The sequence below is a fragment of the Theropithecus gelada genome, chromosome 7b (assembly GCF_003255815.1).
Source record: "Theropithecus gelada isolate Dixy chromosome 7b, Tgel_1.0, whole genome shotgun sequence".
Taxonomy (NCBI): Eukaryota; Metazoa; Chordata; class Mammalia; order Primates; family Cercopithecidae; genus Theropithecus; species Theropithecus gelada.
The window spans coordinates 4892393-4912701 of record NC_037675.1 but is presented as its reverse complement, the minus strand read 5'-3'; the positions used below and the strand labels follow the sequence as shown (position 1 = coordinate 4912701).

Sequence of the window (20309 nt, the reverse complement as noted above, 5' to 3'; positions counted from 1 at the left end):
CAAACTCCTGGCCTCAAGAAATCCTTCCACCTTGGCCTCCCAAAGTGCTAACATGCCACCACAGCTTGCTTCAGGGTTTTTTGTTGTTGTTGTTGTTGTGTTTTGTTTTGTTTTTTTTGACACAGGGTCACTGTTACCCAGGCTGGAGTGCAGTGCTATGAACACAGCTAACTGTAGCCTCAACCTCCTGGGCTCAAACAATACTCCCATCTCAGCCTCCCTAGTAGCTGGGACCACAGGCATGCGCCACCACACCACCCTATCTTTCGTGGAGACAGGCTGGTCTTGAACTCCTGGCCTCAAGATCCTCCCACCTCAGCCTCCCAAAGTGCTGAGATTACAGGCATGAGCCACTGCACCTGGCCTGAGTCTTTTTTTTTTTTTTTTTTTTTTTTTGAGATGGAGTTTCGCTCTGTCGTCCAGGCTAGAGTGCGGTGGCGCGATCTCGGCTCACTGCAACCTCTCCCTCCCAGGTTCAAGTGATTCGGCCTGAGTCTTCTTAATACCCCCATTCAAAAAAGGGGATGGAGACTGACAGTTTGTAATTTGTTCAAAGTCAGACAGCTGGAGTCGGGACTGCAGCACAGGTACCAGAAGATGAGCTGGGACAATGTGTGCTTGTGACTGCCTCTCCAGTCACTGGTTCCCATGGTAGGTAGTGCTGTCCTTAACAGTTTGCCCTTCCTGAGCCCCAGCCATCCCTCTCAGGGTCTTTCCCAAGCACTTTAGAAGCTCCTCTTGATGTAGACACAAAATCTAGAGCTAAGTCGTTGTTCCTCTGTCTGCATCTGAGTCAATGTGGGAAATTTTTTCTTTATCTCATTGCTTTATTCTGCCCTGTTACTCCAGAGATTTCCACACTGGTTGCAGAGGAACCAGTCAGTAGACACTATTCTAAGAGAGTATGTGGGTGTGAAATCCCATTTTCCTTTTAGCTCCCTTAACTGTTATACAGCAAGTAAAAGAAGTCTTGGGTTGGCCGGGCACAGTCACTCACACCTATAATCCTAGCATTTTGGGAAGCCAAGGCAGGAGAATCACTTGAAGTCAGGAGTTCGAGACCAGCCTGGCCAACATGGTGAAACCACGTCTCTACTAAAAATACAAATATTAGCCAGGCATGGTGGCAGACACCTGTAATCCCAGCTACTTAGGAGGCTGGGGCAGGAGAATCGCTTGAACCTGGAGGCGGAGGTTGCAGTGAGCCAAGCACGAACCATTGCACTCCAGCCTGGGTGACAAGAGTGAGACTGTCTCAAAAAAAAAAAAAAAAAAAAAAAACATTGCTGAATGGTGGCAATTCAGGCGAGAAATGATGGTCCAGATCCTAGAACAGTCCCTAGAACACTAAATTGTTTGTTCATGCAATGAGTGTCCTGGAAGTCAAGGGACTGCAGAACATTTCCAGGAGGACCATTTCTTTCATTCTTTCCTTTTTTTTTTTCTTCTTTTGAGACAGAGTCTTGCTCTGTCATCCAGGCTGGAGTGCAGTGGCACAACCTCAGCTCACTGCAACCTCTGCGTCCCGGGTTCAAGCGATTCTCCTGCCTCGGCTTCCTGAATAGCTGGGACTACAGGCGCGCACCACCACACCCAGCTAATTTTTATATTTTTAGTAGAGACGGGGTTTCACCATATTGGCCAGGCTGGTCTCGAACTCCTGACCTCGTGATCCACCTGCCTCAGCCTCCCAAAGTGCTGGGATTACAGGCATGAGCCACTGCACCTGGCCAGATATTTGTTTTTTTAAATACGAGTTCTCACTCTGTCACCCAAGCTGGAGTGCAGTGGCATAATCATAGCTCACTGCATCCTCTTAACTCCCATGCTCAAGAGATCCTCCCACCTCAGCCTTCCTAGTAGCTGGGACTACAGGGCCAGCCACCCAGCCTGGCTGATTCTATGAAATATTTTGAGGAGATGAGGAAGGGTGGTATCTTTCAAAGTTCAAAGTGATTTTGGAATATAAACAATTTCTTTGGGTTGAATTACATAGAAGTTTATCATTAACCTATGTTCCTGAACTATGAAACATGAATATGTGGGCAAAGAAATAGTTTATCTTGATAGACAATAACAAAAACAAAGTCTATGAATTAGAGAATGTCCATGCCTTTTTAGGCTGGTCGCAGTGGTTCATGCCTGTAATCCCACCACTTTGGGAAGCCAAGGTGGGCAGGTCACTTGAGGCCAGGAGTTCAAGATCAGCCTGGCCAACACGGCAAAACCCCGTCTCTACAAAAAATACAAAAATTAGCCGGGCATGGTGGTGCGCACCTGTAGCCCCAGCTACTTGGGAGGCTGAAGTGGGAGGACTGCTTGAGCCTGGGAGGCTAAGTAAAGTTGCAGTGAGCTGCGATCACACCACTGCACTCCAGCCTGGGGCTACAAAGCAAGACTCTGTCTCAAAAAAATAAAATAATAATTTTTTAAAAGTTCATGTATTTTTAAGTGTTCTCTAGATTTAGCCACACAGTATAATTTTAGGGTGACAAGTTGAGCTGAGTTGGGTGGAGGTGGCGGGCAGAAATCAAAGTGGGTGGATGTCAGGAAGAGAAGGTGGCAGTGAAGGAGCACTGTGATAAGGAGGTTTTGTTATTCCTTAATGGAGCTATCTCAGTCCACCAGAGGGAAAGCCTTGAAAGGCACATGGCCTTAGATGGCTGTCACTCTTTTTTTTTTTTTTCTTTTTTTTGAGACGGGAATCTCGCTCTGTCACCCAGGCTGGAGTGCACTGCAAGCTCCGCCTCCCGGGTTTACGCCATTCTCTTGCCTCAGCCTCCCGAGCAGCTGGGACTACAGGCACCCGCCACCTCGCCCGGCTAGTTTTTTGTATTTTTTAGTAGAGACGGGGTTTCACCCTGTTAGCCAGGATGGTCTTGATCTCCTGACCTCGTGATCTGCCCGTCTCGGCCTCCCAAAGTTCTGGGATTACAAGCTTGAGCCACCGCGCCCGGCCGGCTGTCACTCTTGAATGCATAGGCTGTACTAGCTAAACTTAGAGTTATTAAAGAATTGAGCCCGGTGTGGTGACTCGCTCCTGTAGTCACAGCTACTGGGGAGGCTGAGGCAGGAGGATTGCTTGAGCCCAGGAGGTCCAGGCTGCAGTGAGCTATGATGGTGCATTCCACTGCACTCCAGCCTGGGTGACACAGCAAGACCCCATCTCAAAAAAAAAAAAAAAAAAAAAAGAAAGAAAGAAAAGAAAAAGAAAAAAAAGAATTGAGGGAAGGCAAACAGCTCTTTGTCCTGATCATATGCTTGGCCAAATTCCTTGGCCCGGGGTTTAGGGAAAGATGGGAGTGCGGTGAGAACTGGCTTCGAAGCAGGAGGGCTGCAAGTCCCATGATGCACCGGAGGAATCTGGCCTCGAGGCTGGCCAGCTCCAAAGGGCAAATGCTGTTACCCCCGCCCCGCCCAAGGTGGCCTCTGCCGGCGCCCAAATAGGTGTGGCTGCGGGGAGGCCCCGCCCCCAGAACGCTTCTCCAATGGGAGGTGCCCTCGTGTCCATGGCAACGGCGGTGGCCACAGGCTTGCTTAAGGAAGCGCTGCCCCTGCTGCCGCCGCCACGGCCGCCGGGAGCTAGGAGTGAACCCCTGCGGGGGAGGAGGTTCCCCCTCGCGATCGTGGGGACAGCCAGTCCTGTGAAACGAGGAGGCGGTTCCGGACGCCCAGAAACGCCCAGGGAGAACTGGAGCCGGGGGAAGAGGGGACATGAGCGGCCAGCTGAGTGCAGCCCCAGGCCGCTAGGGGCGGACCGAGCAGTCCCTCAGCTCTCCTCGGAACCATGGGTGGGCAGTCTCCACTGTCACAGCCCAAAGGGTCTTAGCCATCGGGTGCCTGTCCCTAATGTGTACACGTGCAGAAAATGAGTCCTGGGACAGGGAAAGGGCCAGCATAGGGGGCTTTTGGTCTTCAGCTGTATTTTATTTTATCTATTTATTTATTTAAAGACTCTTGCTCTGTCGCCCAGGCTGGAGTGCAGTGGTGTGATTTCGGCTCACTGCAACCTCCACCTGCCAAATTCAAGTGATTCTGTTGCCTCAGCCTCCCGAGTAGCTGGGACTACAGGCAACACACCACCACGCCCAGCTAATTTTTGTATTTTTAGGAGAGAAGGGGTTTCGCAATGTTGATCAGGCTGGTCTCCAACTCCTGACCTCAAGTGATCTACCCGCCTCAGCTTCCCAACGTGCTGGGATTACAGGCATGACCTACTGCACCTGGCCTTCAGCTGTATTGTATTGTATTGTATTGTATTGTATTGTATTGTATTGTATTGTATTGTACTGTATTGTATTGTATTGTATTTTTTGAGATGGGGTCTTGCTTTGTTGCCCAGGCTGGAGTGCAGTGGTGCGATCTCAGCTCACTGCAACCTCTGCTTCCCGGGTTCAAGCTATTCTCCTGCCTCACCCTCCCGAGTAGCTGGGACTACAGGCACGTGCCACCACACCCAGCTAATTTTTTTGCATTTTTAGTAGAGACGGGGTTTCACCGTGCTAGCCAGGATGGTCTCCATCTCCTGACCTCGTGATCCACCCACCTCGGTCTACCAAAGTGCTGGGATTACAGGCGTGAGCCACCGCGCCTGGCCGATTCAGCTGTATTTTAAAGGGAAGGTCCCCCCAGCACTCCCAGCCATCCTCCTTCCCAATCAGGTACAAAAGAGCCATGGTCATGGCCCGTACCATCTGTGTCCAACTACTGAAGGCACCCCTGTGCATTGCATGATCCAGTGTGATCCTGGATGATTGGGGCTTGTCATCAGGGAATCCACATCTCACTGGTATCTTCCACTCCCATGCACCTCCACCTACCTGGACACATCCCATTCCTCAGTGAAACTGTTTTGTCCTGAAGGGGCAGCAACATTCCTTTAAAACAGCATGAAGGTCGTTCTGGTGGATTCCTTCAGGCCTTCTAGGGCCTGAGGGAGGTCTGATATACACTTCATTCCCACCTCCCAACCCTTCAGAATCTGAGAGAATGGAGCCGAGTACCTGTAGGACCAGCGAATCAGAGGAAGACTATGTTGAGAAAAAGGAATCTGAGAAATGTGTTAAAGAGGAAGCTACCATCCCCTCTAACTCTTCACAGCAGGCTCTCTTAAAAGCTGACTATAAGGCATTAAAAAATGGGGTTCCCTCACCCATTATAGCCACAAAAATTCCGAAGAAAGTCATAGTCCCAGTTGACACAGGCGACTTAGAAGCTGGGAGGAGGAAGAGAAGGCGGAAACGCAGGTAACTATTCCCTAGATCCCCTCAACTGCCCAGCTCCAGGGAGTCACCCATTGGCCTCCCTTCAACATTTGGGGGAGCTGGGATCTAAGATCTTCCCTTTAGCCTACAAAAGAGGACAGGAAATGCTGGAGCATCATTAACGCTTTGATACAACACAAACAAAATTCAGAACTATTTAGGCTGATTCATTTTGGAATCCCAGCCTGTTTACATCGTCCTGGTCTTTCTTTTAAGCCGCTTCTAGAGAAAAGGAATTGTGTTGTTAATTTGTTGGATGTCTCTTCATCTGGGTGCCTGTCCTTCCCTCTCACTCTGCCTGATTTATGCTATTCCTCCATTCTAGATCCCTGGCCATCAACCTGACCAACTGCAAGTATGAGAGTGGTAAGCACCCAGCCCATCGCTCACACTATGGTGCATAACAGGGTGCCTACAGCTGCTGCTCTTCCTCTGGAATAGACCCCCGATCAGGCTTCCAGCCCCTGGGGCCTGGCAGGCTTGCCTATAACCTGTACTGAGCTTCCTAGGTGTCCTCTGCCTCAGACACTGGCAGCTGAGACATTGCTGTTCCAGGCAGTCTCAGTGTTAGGGAGGGTATCTTCACAGTAAACAAGAAAAAAAAAAAAAGTCCAAGAGCCACCACTCACCACTGCCCACCCTTCCCAGATTCTATTTATTTATTTTTGAGACAGAGTCTTGCTTTGCAATCCAGGCTGGAGTGCAGTATTGCAATCATAGCTTAATGCAGCTTTGAACTCCTGAGCTCAAAGCCATCTTCCTACCTGAGCTTCCCACTAGCTGGGCCTACAGGCCTGCACCACTATGCTCAGCTAATTCTTTTTATTTATTTATTTATTTATTTATTTATTTATTTATTTATTTTTGAGACCAAGTTTCACTCTTGTTGCCCAGGCTGGAATGCTATGGTGTGATCTCGGCTCACTGCAACCTCCACCTCCCAGGTTCAAGTGATTTTCCTGCCTCAGCCTCCCAAGTAGCTGGGATTACAGGCATGTGCCACCACACCTGGCTAATTTTGTACTTTTAGGAGAGACGGGGTTTCTCCATGTTGGCCAGGATGGTCTCGAACTCCTGACCTCAGGTGATCCACCCACCTCGGCCTCCCAGAGTGCTGGGTTTACAGGCGTGAGCCACCGTGCCCAGCCTGCCCAGCTAATTCTTAAATGTTTTGTAGAGACAGAATCTTGCTATGTTGCCCAGGCTGGTCTTGAACTCCTGGGCTCAAGTGATCCTCCAACTTCAGCTTCTCAAAGACCTGGCATAACAGGCAGGAGCCACCATGCCAGACCCTTCCCAGATTTTACCAGTGATGAGACAAGCTTAAAAGTTTTTTCAAGGAAGATTTGAAGGGACTTCAACAATTAAGAAAAAAAGAAAATCTCCAGCTAGGTCCTTCCCCTAATATTCCCTCTGGCATCTTTATAAGGAGCCACCCAAGTGTGGAGTATGAAGTGCCAGTGTGGCCCCTACCTATAGGCGGCTCTCCAAGCCACAAACATCCCTGATTGAGGGATAAGACTGACAGAAGCAGCCGGGCACGGTGGCCTACGCCTGTAATCCCAACACTTTGGGATACCAAGGCGGGCGAATCTCCAGAGGTCAGGAGTTCAAGACCAGCCTGGCCAACATGGTGAAACCCCATCTCTACTAAAAATACAAAAATTTCCCAGGCGTGTTAGTGGGCTCCTGTAGTCTCAGCTATTGGGGAGGCTGAAGCATGAGAATCGCTTGAACCTGGGAGGCGGAGGTTGCAGTGAGCAGAGACCGCGCCATTGCACTCCAGCCTGGGCAACAAGGGAGAAACTCTGTCTCAAAAAAACAAACAAACAAAACCAGGTTCTAGTTTTCTCTGCTAGGTATTTTGGAAGGGCCCTAACAGCCCCTAAGAACTTGAAATTGCCATGTGGTAACTAAAGTACGGGGCTGAGGCGAGAACTACCTCCCTCTTCAACCTGCCCTCAGGTCAGGTGTATACCTTACCTGACCCAGCTACACAGTTCCAGGGCTAGTTGCTGGTGTCCATGCTGGCACCACTGATCTCCCTGTCTCTGCAGTGCGTCGGGCAGCCCAAACGTGTGGCCTGAAGGAGGTGGGGGAGGATGAAGAGTGGACTCTGTACTGGACAGACTGCTCTGTCTCGCTGGAACGAGTCATGGACATGAAGAGGTTTCAGGTACCCATCTCCTGGCCTGAGAGCCTACAGGGGCTAGGGCCCCAGAATGACTTTTCCCACCTCCTTGCCCAGGCACCCAAGACTGCTACTCTTTGTGGCTGTCCCCTTGTGCAGACAGGAAAGAGCACCCCCAGGGACTTCTTTTCCAGTGGAAAGATCTCCTCTTGGAGATCTTGGGTTTTTGGAATTACCGGAAGGAAGTGTCTGGTGGGCACATCCTATCTCATTATTTGTGCTTTGCTTGGTGGCATCTGTGTGTAGCTGGCCCTCTCCAGGGTGGGTGAGCTCATCTTAGGGAGAATACTGGGAGGCAACTTCAGAGCTAACAGCAGAGCCAGCTGAATGATCCAGCCTTCTAAGCAACTTAGCTTAACATTCCACATCCATTAGGAGACTGCAGGGTCCTGCCTGGTGGCAAGAAATTCAGGAATGATCCACTGGGATCCACGAGAATAGAACTGCCTTGTGATATTTTTATTATCCTCTAATTGGGTGTTTGTGGTGATCAGCAATAAAATAATTTAAAAGGGTCTGCAGGCTTATTCTTTGGGGAAGCCAGGCAGGAAGTTGAGGAAATTAAAACCTGTCCCACGACTAGTCTTGGGAGAGGTGCCCAAGAGAGAAAGCAAGTGCTAGAAGTTCTCAAGAAGCTCCAAAGGAGGTTGGGCGTGGTGGCTCACACCTGTAATCTCACCACCTTGGGAGGCCGAGGCGGGTGGATCCCTTCAGGTCAGGAGTTCGCTTGCACCCAGAAGGTGGAGGTTGCAATGAGCAGAGATCATGCCACTACACTCCAGCCTGGGCGAGTGACAGAGTGAGACCCAGTTTTTTTTTTTTTTTTTTTTTTTTGGNAGCTACATGGCGAATGATGCCATTTTATACAAGGTTTATAAACCTGTAACACAAGACTATGTAATTTTTATAGATACATACATATGCAGTAAAAGCAGAAAACTATGCGTGGTCTGGAGACAGTATAGGTCATAAAAAATAAAAGAAAACTATGTGTGGGCATGATAAACACATAATTTGTAAAATTGGTTCCCTGGTTTGGTGGTGGAGTAAGAACGAGATCAGGGAAGATTACACAGGGAGTTTCCACAGTCTTTGACTTTTTTCATCTCTTTAAAAAATTGAAATGAATAGAACTTAATGTTAGTATTTGATAATGTGAGAAGGTTTCATATTTAATTCTCGATTCTGGTCTGTTTTAAAAATAGTTGAGAATAAAATATAATATCTTTATTTTTTTTTTTTTGAGACGGAGTCTCGCTCTGTCACCCAGGCTGGAGTGCAGTGGCCGGATCTCAGCTCACTGCAAGCTCCTCCTCTCGGTTTCACGCCATTCTCCTGCCTCAGCCTCCCGAGTAGCTGGGACTACAGGCAACCGCCACTTCGCCCGGCTAGTTTTTTGTATTTTTTAGTAGAGACGGGGTTTCACCGTGTTAGCCAGGATGGTCTCGATCTCCTGACCTCGTGATCTGCCCGTCTCGGCCTCCCAAAGTGCTGGGATTACAGGCTTGAGCCACCGCGCCCGGCCGAGACCCAGTTTTAAAAATAAAAAAACAAGGCCAGGCATGGTGGCTTACGCCTGTAATCCTAACACTTTGGGAGGCCGAGGCAGGCAGATCACAAGGTCAGGAGTTCAAGACCAGCCCTACCAACATGGTAAAACCCCATCTCTACTAAAAATACACAAATTAGCCAGGCATGGCGGCACACACTTGTAATCCCAGCTACTTAGGAGGCTGAGGCAGGAGGATCGCTTGAACCTGGGAGGAGGAGATTGCAGTGAGCCAAAATTGCGTCATTGCACTCCAGCCTGGGCAACAGAGCGAGACTCCATCTCAAAAAAAAAAAAAAAAAAAAAGGTTCCAAAGGAGGGGCATTTGTAAAATGAGGATAGCAGGCTGGGTACAATGGCTGATGCCTAAAATCCCTTTGGGAAGCCAAAGCAGGCAGGTTGCTTGAACTCAGGACTTTGAGACCAGCAACAGGCAAAACCCAGTCTCTACCAAAAATACAAAAAGAATAAAAAAATTAGCCAGGCATGGTGGTGCATGACTTTAGTCCCAGCTATTTGGGAGTCTGAGGCATGAGGATCTCTTGAACCTGGGAGGCAGAGGCTGCAGTGAGCTGAGATCACACCACTGCATTCCAGCTTGGGCGACAGAGGGAGACCCTGTCTCAGGGAAGGGGAAAAAAAAAACAAAACGGGATGAGGATAACAATAATTAGCAGCATTCATTGAGGACTTACTGTACAACAGACCCTGTGTTAAATGCTTTTATATTATTAGCCCATTAAATCCTCAAGAACAGCCCTGAGCAGCAGATATCCCTTGGTTAGGACATGGAGAGTGAGAAATACTAAGTTCATACAGTGAGTGCAGCCAGTGATTGGGAAAGCCAGTGAGAGAGCATTTAGTATACTCTTTGTGATTGTCCCCCTGTGCAGACAGGAAAGACCACCCCCAGGGTATTCTTTTCCAATGGAAAGATTCTCCTCCTGGGTCTCTGGAATTACCTGAAGGAAGTGTCTGGTGGGCACATCCTATTTCATTATTTGTTCTTTGCTTGGTGGCATCCCGGATGCTGCCACCCACCCGGCAGGACAGAGCAGCCAGGTGTTTCTGGCAGGCACCAGGGCAATGCCACACCCTCTGTGGGTGCCATGGCACCACATTCCTTGGGGCTGGTTCTTAGTTTCCTTTTCTCTTTTGTGTCTTTTGGGAAATGCTTTTGTCTCATTGTCTACTTTGTGCTATCATGCATTAGTTATTGTTAGAAGACTAGGCCTGGGGGTCTGAGGGATGTTAGAAGGTGGACTGTGGAAGCCACAGTCTTGGCTAGGTACATCCTTTCTCACTGCCCCTCATTTGCTGAGCTCAGTGTGGATGTGTGTGTTGGGTAGGAGTCACAGAAGGTTTTCTCACCTGCCTTAAGGAATCTTCCTACTTTTGCCCTTGGGGTCCTCGATGCAGTGCTTACCTCCACTGTGACTTCTCCCTTAACCTTCCCAATCTTCCTCCACTGCTTCCTGGGATGCCCAGGTGCTAGGAACTGCCACTTACTCTGGGGGCTCATACTAACTGGCTGTGTTTCAGAAAATCAACCACTTCCCTGGCATGACAGAAATCTGCCGCAAAGATCTGCTGGCTCGGAACCTCAACCGCATGCACAAACTCTATCCCTCTGAATACAACATCTTCCCCCGCACCTGGTGCCTCCCCGCAGAGTGAGTGGGTCTGGCTTCCCATGCTGAGATACCAGGGGGAGGAAAAGGGTCGTTCTCAGAGTTCCCTCCAGGCTCTGGTCTTGTGACCTAGGAATGTCTCAGAGGGATGGAAGTGGAACGAGAAAGTTTCAGCTTGTCAAAGAAAAGAGGGTCTGAGACTGAGTGTTCCAGGAAGAGCATGGACTAGATAGCAGGAAGAGCTCCATGGGGCCGTGGGAAAGCCATGATACACAGAAACCTTTTGACCAGGCCTTCTCTACACATAGCTACGGGGACTTCCAGTCCTATGGTCGTCAGCGAAAAGCCCGCACGTATATCTGCAAGCCAGACAGTGGCTGTCAGGGACGTGGCATCTTCATTACCCGAAATCCCCGGGAGATCAAGCCAGGAGAGCATATGATCTGCCAGCAATACATCTCCAAGGTGAAGGATGCCTCAGGACCATCAGCCTTCCCCAACACTAAGCACTGGGCTGCCTCGTCTCTCCCAAAAGCCAGGAAGGAAGCTTGTCTTAGGCTTCTACCCTTCCCACTAGCCCCATTTTCCTGGAAGCAGTATCCAGCCATGGTTCAGAACCAGCCTGCCTGGGGTTGAATCTCAGCTTTCCACTTCCCAGATATGTGACCTTGGGCAAGTTTCTTACCCTCTCTGTGCCTCTGTCTCTTTATTGATTGATTGAGACAGAGTCTCGCTGTGTTGCCCAGGCTGGAGTGCTGTGGCACAATCTCGGCTCACTGCAACCTCCACCTCCCAGGTTCAAGCAATTCTCTGCCTCAGCCTCCCGAGTAGCTGGGATTACAGGCACCTACCACCATGCCCAGCTAATTTTTGTATTTTTAGTAGACACGGGGTTTCACCATCTTGGCCAGGCTGGTCTTGAACTCCTCACCCCGTGATCCACCCTCCTCAGCCTCTCAAAGTGTTGGGATTATAGGCATGAGCCACCGCGCCTGGCCTCTCCTCATTTATTAAGTGGGAGTAATAACAGTAACTACTTTACATGGTTATTGTGGAAATTTAATGAGCTGTGTATGTGAAGCACTTACAACAGCTCATAGTAGGCACTTCAAACGTGTTATTATTCCCTCATGGGTTTGCGTGCTACCAGCCCTTCCTCATTGATGGCTTCAAGTTTGATATGCGAATCTACGTCCTGATCACATCCTGTGACCCTCTCCGGATCTTCATGTATGAGGAGGGCCTGGCCCGTTTTGCCACCACGCCCTATGTGGAGCCCAGCCATAACAACCTGGTAAGGGGACTGGGAAGCACTCTTCTTTTCCACTACCATGAGTGCTGAGGTTCTCTAGAGAAACATGGTAGAGAGGTTTGTCACTGTCACCAAAGAACAAGGAATGAAGTCAGCAAGAGCTGCAGTATCTAGCTGGGAGGCAAGTGTTTGGTAGGTGGTAAATGAGAAAAGGTCAGCACCTGGAGGAGCCCAGCACACCCTCTGCCCCAGGATCGTCCAGAATAGCAGTCCTCTGGTGGAGAGAGACAGGAGACAAGAGATCCTTGGGGGGGGTGGGGAGTAAGAAGGCAATGAAGGGCTGGAGAGGACGGCCACATGCAGTCTGAGACCACAGGGCCACTCTCTCTCCATAGGACAATGTCTGCATGCACCTGACCAACTATGCTATCAACAAACACAATGAGAATTTTGTCCGGGATGGTGCTGTGGGCAGTAAGAGGTACTCGCTACTCTGTTTTCTCCTGCTTTCTCTGCCGCTTAGCCCCATAGTCCCAGTAGCCCATGAAACCGAGCTGGCTCTTGGGAGGCTAATTGCCCAGGGAAACTCAGCCTTTATAGACCCTGTCCTGTGCCTGCACTTTGGAGCTCTAAGTGCAGCCCCAAACCCCACCCTGGTAACTAGTCCCTGCTCCAAACTGCTAGCAGCCCTTCAAAGCCCAGGCATGCAATTAGGGTTAGTGTGAGGGAGCCTCCTGCCTACAGCCTGGCCCCAGTGGCCTAAAAAAACTGGCCTTCCTCTGAGCACTGGGCCTCGCAGGAAGCTGTCGACACTCAACATCTGGCTGCAAGAGCACAGCTACAACCCTGGAGAGCTGTGGGGGGACATCGAGGACATCATCATCAAAACCATCATCTCAGCCCATTCTGTTCTACGCCACAACTACCGAACCTGTTTTCCCCAGTATCTGAATGGAGGTACATGTGCCTGTTTTGAGATCCTTGGTTTTGACATCTTGCTGGACCACAAGTTGAAGCCCTGGCTGCTAGAGGTGAGGATTATCTCCTAGGCTTTGCAAAACCAAGGTCCAGAGGCCTCCTTGAATAGGACACCTGGGACAGGGGTATACTCTGGTGGTGGAACACAGAATGGGAGAGGTGAAAGCCCTGAGGTGGGTGGGAATCAGCAGAAGGCATAAGATCTCTACCCTTTTGACCTGCTGAGTCAAATCTTGGTGGTTTTTGGCCTCTACCATAGGAATGCAGGTTTGGGATCCCCAGTGCCCTAATGTAAGTTTTTAGGGACACACTATCTAGAGAGGCAGGCCAGCTGATTTGCTCTCACTGGTCTGTGAATTGGAGATCTCTAAGGCAGAGTTTTGTGGCCTTGGAAGCCAGAGCATCCAGCCTCCCTGGCTGAGGCCATGGGAGAGGAATATCTCAGACCCTCTAGTTATGCCTGCAAGAGGCCACCACCTGCTCAGGTGGTCGGGGAAAGGGGTGTATAATGACTCTTTCTGGCAGGTAAACCATTCTCCAAGCTTTACCACTGACTCATGCCTTGATCAAGAGGTAAAGGATGCACTTCTCTGTGATGCTATAACCCTTGTCAACCTCCGGGGCTGTGACAAAAGGAAGGTGATGGAGGAGGATAAGCGGCGAATCAAGGAACGGCTTTTCCAGTGCTACCAACACCCACGAGAATCGAGGTGTGCTAGGTGTCTGGCATGTGTTTAGTTCTTCATTATTCCTGAGACTAAAAGTCCTCCTTTAGATGGAGAATGTGGCCTGGGGCTGATTTGCTATCAAAAACAACTTTTTGCATAGATAATATGTTCATATTTGCATTAAAAAAATCACAGGGCCAGGCTTGGTGGCTCATATCTGTAATCTCAGCATTTTGGGAGGCCGAGGCAGGAGGATTGCTTGAGCCCTGGAGTTCAAGACCAGACTGGGCAACATGTGAGACTCTGTACCTAAAACACAAAAAAGAAACAAAATAATAATAATTGAAAAATAAAAAAATTAGCTGGGCATGGTGGCGTGCCTGTATTCCCAGCTACTCAGGAGTCTGAGGTGGGAGAATTACTTGAGCCCAGGAGGTCAAGACTGCAGTGAGCCGTGTTTGCACCACTGCACTCCAGCCTGGGTGACACAGTGAGACCTGGTCTCAAAAAAAAAAAAAATTCATGTATCATAGATATGTTCAAAATTTTAAAAATACGGGATAGTCTTTCTCCACCCCTTCTCCTCCAGGTACTCAGTTTTACTCTCTGGAGCCAATCAACATTCCTACTATCATGTGTATATAGTAAGCATTTAATGTATATGTATTTATACAAAATATTTTTCTCCCTGCCTACCCAGACAGAGGCATAACTTTCACACTGTCTGCACCCCGGTTAGCAATGTATTTTAGAACCATTCTCATGTTAGCACATAAGGAGCTTTCTGTGGTTTGATTAGCTGGTTTGTTTTTCTAACAAAGCTCCTAGAAACCAGTTCCTGAGAAACTTTGTAACAAAGAAACACAGAAAACAGTTTAGTCATTCAATAATAGAGAATCATTTACATCTGTGTTGGTTACCCATTGTTGTTTTCTTTGTAAAATGAGTTACAAACATGGTAACTGGTTACCAATACTAAAATTGTAATTTGTTAATGATACATACAAATGAATTTGAGTATATGTATGTTACCACTATGATCACATTGCTCTTCCCACTTGCATTCCAATATGCAGGGGGCAGTGTGTGTTTGACTCCCCATGAGAGCCACAGGGCCTGGGACACCGTAAGCACTCAGATGTCTGCGTGATGAATGGGAGTGAAGTAGAACTGTAAATATACTGGCTATTCCCACAAGACTGGACTGTGTACCTGAGGGTCATGAAATGTGTCTTTCAATAAGGAAAAATGGGCCGGGCGCGGTGGCTCAAGCCTGTAATCCCAGCACTTTGGGAGGCCGAGACGGGCGGATCACGAGGTAAGGAGATCGAGACCATCCTGGCTAACACGGTGAAACCCCGTCTCTACTAAAAAATACAAAAAACTAGCCGGGCGAAGTGGCGGGCGCCTGTAGTCCCAGCTACTCGGGAGGCTGAGGCAGGAGAATGGCGTGAACCCGGGAGGCGGAGCTTGCAGTGAGCTGAGATCCGGCCACTGCACTCCAGCCTGGGCGACAGAGCCAGACTCAGTCTCAAAAAAATAAATAAATAAATAAATAAAATAAGGAAAAATGGTTGAACAGTACTGGACTAAATAAACAAAATACAATCGTACATTGGAGTACTAGGCAGCCATTTAAAAATGTTGTGGCCAGGTGTGGTGGCTCATGCCTGTAATCCCAGCACTTTGGGAAGCCGAGGCGGGTGGATCACTTGAGCTCACGAGTTTGAGACCAGCCTGGGCAACATGCAAAACCCTGTCTCTACAAAACATACAAAAATTAGCCAGACATGGTGGTGCACGCCTGTGGTCCCAGCTGCTCAGGAGGCTGACGTGAGAGGATGGCTTGAGCCTGGGAGGCCGAGGTTATAGTGAACTGAGACTGCATCACTGCACTCCAGCCTGGGCAACAGAGTGAGACCTTGTTTCAAAAAATTAAATTAAAAAATAAAATAAAAATATTGTTGTATTATTTCATTTTCATTTAAAGAAAGCAAGCAAGTGGTCAGGCGCAGTGACTCACGCCTGTAATCTCAGCCCTTTGGGAGGCCAAGGCAGGCAAATCAGGAGGTCAAGAGATCGACACCATCCTGGCCAAAATGGTGAAACCCCATCTCTACTAAAAATACAAAAATTAGCTGGGCGTGGTGGTGTATGCCTGTAGTACCAGCTACTTGGGAGGCTGAGGCAGAAGAATTGCTTGAACCCAGGAAGCGGAGGTTGCAGTGAGCTGAGACTGTGCCACTGCACTCCAGCCTGGACAACAGAGCAAGACTTTGTCTCAAAAAAAAAAAGGAAGGACGGATGGACGGACGGACGGACACACAAGCTAGTGAGTGGCAGAGCCAGGATTCAAAGTCAGGAGGTCCTGCCTTAGATCCATGCTCATAATCAACAGGCTAATTGCATAGTAAGATTATGGGAGACTTTATCTTCTTTCTGCTCTTCTAAATGTTCTGTAATGAACATATATTACTTTTTTCTTTTTCTTTTCTTTTTTTTTTTTTTTTTGAGACTAGTCTCACTCTGTCATCTAGGCTGGAGTGCAGTGCCGCGATCTTGGCTCACTGCAACTTCCACCTCCTGGGTTCAAAAAATTTTCCTGCCTCAGCCTCCCAAGTAACTGGGACTACAGGCACACATCACCATGCCCAGATAATTTTTGTATTTTTAGTAGAAACAGGGTTTCACTATGTTGACCAGGCTGGTCTCGAATTCCCAACTTCAAGTGATCCACCTGCCTTGGCCTCCCAAAGTGCTGGAATTACAGGTGTGAGCCACCATGCCTGGCCACTTTTTTTTTTTTTTTTTCCAAATGGAAAACTTATATCAAAACATATGTTACTTTTACAATCAGAAACCTAAAAGACTATGATAATGGAGTGCTAGCTTACGAGTAGACCCCTCTCCACTTAAGATGAAAATCAGGCCGAGTACAGTGGCTGACGCCTATAATCCCAGCACTTTGGGAGGCCAAGGTGGGTGGATCACTTGATGTCCAGCCTTGCCAACATGGTGAAACCCTGTCTCTACTAAAAATACAAAAATTGGCCAGGCATGGTGGTGCATGCCTGTAATCCCAGCTACTTGGGAGGCTGAGGCAGGAGAACTGCTTAAACCTAGGAGGCAGAGGTTGCAGTGAGAGGAGATTGTGCCAGTGTACTCCAGCCTGGGCAACAGTGCAAGAACCTGTCTCAAAAAAGAAAAGAAAAGCAAATCAGATTTCTGGAAGTCAAGACTATTTTCTTTTTTTTTTTCTTTTTTTTTTTGTGAGACGGGGAGTCTCGCTCTGTCACCCAGGCTGGAGTGAGGTGGCGTGATCTCGGCTCACTGCAAGCTCCGCCTCCTGGGTTCACGCCATTCTCCTGCCTCAGCCTCCCGAGTAGCTGGGACCACAGGCACCCACCACCACGCCCGGCTAATTTTTTGTATTTTTAGTAGAGACGGGGTTTCATCATGTTAGCCAGGATAGTCTCGATCTCCTGACCTCGTGATCTGCCCGTCTCGGCCTCCCAAAGTGCTGGGATTACAGGCGTGAGCCACTGCGCCCGGCCCAAGCCTATTTTCATGGCTACCCACATTTGGGGCTTGCCAAAGATGGGCTTGGCAGCTTTCCCTACTTGGGCACGGGCCCAGGAGGTCAAGAACCCAGCAGGAGGGGCTCCAAACCTTAGTCAGTCTTCCTTTCCCTACTGAACATTCCTACAGCTCTCCTCTGACTCACTTGAGCTTGCTTTCCACAGGAAAGAAAAAACTGAGTCATCCCATGTGGCAATGCTGGACCAGGAACGATATGAGGATTCTCACTTGGGAAAATACCGGCGGATCTACCCTGGGCCTGACACAGAGAAGTATGCCCGCTTCTTCAAGCACAATGGCTCCCTCTTCCAGGAGACTGCTGCTTCCAAGGCCAGAGAGGAGTGTGCCAGGTACTTTGACCAACATTCTCCTCTGCACACCTAGGTGGGGCAAGTCCTGAAGCTGCATTGCTTCCCAGCAGGGGAAGAGGAAGTCAGACACTTGAGCAGAGGAATGGAGCTATAAATCCTATCAGACTCTTAGTGACTCTTTTCAGTTTAGTAGGTTTCCTGTCTTCCCCCGTCATTGCTCTCCCATCAGTCCTAAGAACAGATTATAATTTCCTACTCTTTCCCCATCCCCATTTTTCCTCACCCCTCTTCTCCCCAACACCATTTCTCTAGTGTCTGAAGCTGCTGTGTCTTGTCAGGCAGCAACTGGAGGAGATCCGCCTTAAGCAGGAACAGCAGGAGACCTTGGGCAGTAAGAGGCAAAAGGCCAAGGACCAGAACCAGGGTGAATCAGCTGGGGAGAAAAGCCAACCCAGGGCAGGGCTCCGGAGCCATTCCACCCGCTTGGCTTACAGGAACCACAGCTGGGAGAAAGAGGTGCCAGGGGTTTTGTGGCTCTTATCTTTCTGCGGGAAAATGGGTTGGGACAACTAGAGAGGGGAATGAATCTCTGCTGTCCTCTCCCCCCATGCACAAGAGAGAGAGGAGTTCCTAATCAGTAAATTGAATCTGATCCTTTGGAAGATGAAGTGAGAGAATGGACAGCAAAAGGAACTGTCCTGGGTCAGGGAAGGGATGAGGGTAGAGTGGGCAGGAGGCCTGCAGCCATCCTGGGCGATGGTTTGGGACTCATCCTTGGAGATCCTGCATTTATCTCTCATGTACCTTGTAGCTGCTGCCAGGACAGCTGGACACCATGAGGCCTCAACAAATTGTGGAAGAGGAGGAGCTGGAGCGGATGAAGGCCCTGCTACAAAGGGAGACTCTCATCCGAAGCTTGGGTATTGTAGAGCAGCTCACCCGTCTGCAGCACCCTGGCCCCCAGGGCCAGAAAAAACTTCATGAGAGTCGGGTGAGGGTCCCTGTGAAGCCTCCCAGAGGAAAAGGGAACAAGGGCTGTCGTCCCAACACATGGTGGTGGTCTCAACAAAGGAGGCTTGTGTGATGGTATCTGTCAGTGGAGCCTGGGAAAGCAGAGTGCACTAGCTGGACCTTGGGAGAGGGTCTGTTGATTCCTTTTACGTCTGTTCCCAAGCTCCTTTGTTTTAGATATGACATCCAGCAAAGTGCAGCTCCACACTTTCTCATTTACAGGAAACCTGCTCTCTATATTCCTGTCCCCAAATAACCCCACACTCATGACTGACAAATAACAAGGCCACCACCCTCAGTGGCTTCTGTATAATTTTCTCCCTAGCACTGTCAGTGCCCTGGCTCTAATGGGAGATAAGTAAACAGATTTGGGCCAACAAAAGAGCTGCTGCTTTCACTATTCCCTGGGCTAGTAGCAAACCTGTTGGGTTTACTGTTTTTGTTGAACCTCAAAGGAGTATCTGGTTAAATAGTGGCCATGGCCTAGATTTTTTTTCAGTTACCTCCTTCGTCCAACGCTCCATCCAAACTCACATAAAAATGTGGTAAGGGGCTGCTCTTCTCCTCTAGCCTAGATTTCGTTAGGACAGGCTAGGCAGTCAAAAACTGAAACCTGGGAGTCTGGTTCTATTTGTGCTCCTAAGAGGGGCTGCCACAGAGCAGGGCCCTCCTCATTTGCTGCATCCAGTTCTGCCCCATAAATCGATCCCCAGGATCTTAGAGGCACTGCCAAGCATGAATGCTGCAATCCCACATGTTCCCCGGTGCCATCTGCAGCCCAAGAACTTCACCTGGACAGGAGAGCCGGCAGCCATCAACTCCTGTTCATTGTCAATGAAGAAGGCTGGGAGGCGCTATTTTTCCAGTGCCAGAATCAGGCTGACTAGCCGTAAGTATGCAAAACTATCTTTGGTCATTTTGACCTGTGTAAATCCCACTAGCAAGTATAGAGCTTGGATGCCCCCAAAATATAAGGCACTTCCACCGGTGTAAGAATGGGGAAGTTAGGGTACCCATTTATTTACTCCTTTCTTTTTTGTTTTCTTTTCTTTTTTTTTTTTTTTTTTCTGAGACAAGGTCACGCTCTGTCACCCAGGCTGAAGTACAATGGCTTGATCTCACCTCACTGCAACCTCCACTGACAGGCTCAAGTAATTCTCCTGCCTCAGCCTCCCGAGTAGCTGGGACTACAGGCACACACCACCATGCCTGACTTTTATATTTTTTGTTTTCGCCATTTAGCCCAGGCTGGTCTTGAACTCCTGAGCTCAGGTGATCCACCAGACTCAGCCTCCCAAAGTGCTGGGTTAACAGGTGTGAGCCACCGCACCAGGACTATTTAATCCTTTCTGTACACTAGACCCTGGTGATAGAAATGGCAGAAATACAGTCCTAGCACTCAACAGAGGTAATAGGAACATGGACAAGAAGACATACCATACCAATTACAATACAGTGTGGGAAAGACAGTGGATTGGGAAGCATGGGATGCCCTTCCTCTGTGTTGGTAATTGGGCCACAGCTGGGAAAGAGGTGAGCCAATCTCTTCTGTGAGTACCAACTCAGGGACATCCATGTTTCCACTGCAGAAGGACAAGCCAGCAGAAGGCTAGAAGCCATAAACCGAGTCCTGGCAGGATCAGTGCCACCCACTTTAACCCCAAAGCAGGGCTATCTTCTGCAACCGGAAAGAGTGGCATCTGACTCATGGACTGAATGCACCTTGCCCTCCATGGTAAACTCTGAACACAGAACAGCCAAGGTTTCCCTCTGCCCTGCGTCTGCACCCGTGCTGCAGCGTTCCAGAGCACTCCTCAACATCAATCAGTTCAGGTAAAAGCAGGAGGGAAGCACTCTACCTCTCCTGGAGAACCT

General features: G+C 49.1%; 1 protein-coding gene across 1 annotated transcript; it reads left to right on the top strand.

Annotated features, from left to right (window-relative positions):
* The first annotated feature begins 3514 nt into the window (after positions 1 to 3514).
* LOC112628319 (tubulin polyglutamylase TTLL13P) lies at positions 3515 to 20271 on the top strand. Its single transcript, XM_025391074.1, has 15 exons — positions 3515 to 3791; positions 4979 to 5246; positions 5590 to 5630; positions 7322 to 7440; positions 10547 to 10677; positions 10944 to 11100; positions 11786 to 11929; positions 12283 to 12368; positions 12687 to 12918; positions 13391 to 13575; positions 17277 to 17462; positions 17762 to 17939; positions 18235 to 18414; positions 19020 to 19323; positions 20024 to 20271. The coding sequence occupies exons 1-15, from the start codon at positions 3788 to 3790 to the stop codon at positions 20269 to 20271; spliced, it is 2463 nt and encodes an 820-aa protein (XP_025246859.1). The 5' UTR covers positions 3515 to 3787.
* The last annotated feature ends 38 nt before the right edge of the window (positions 20272 to 20309 follow it).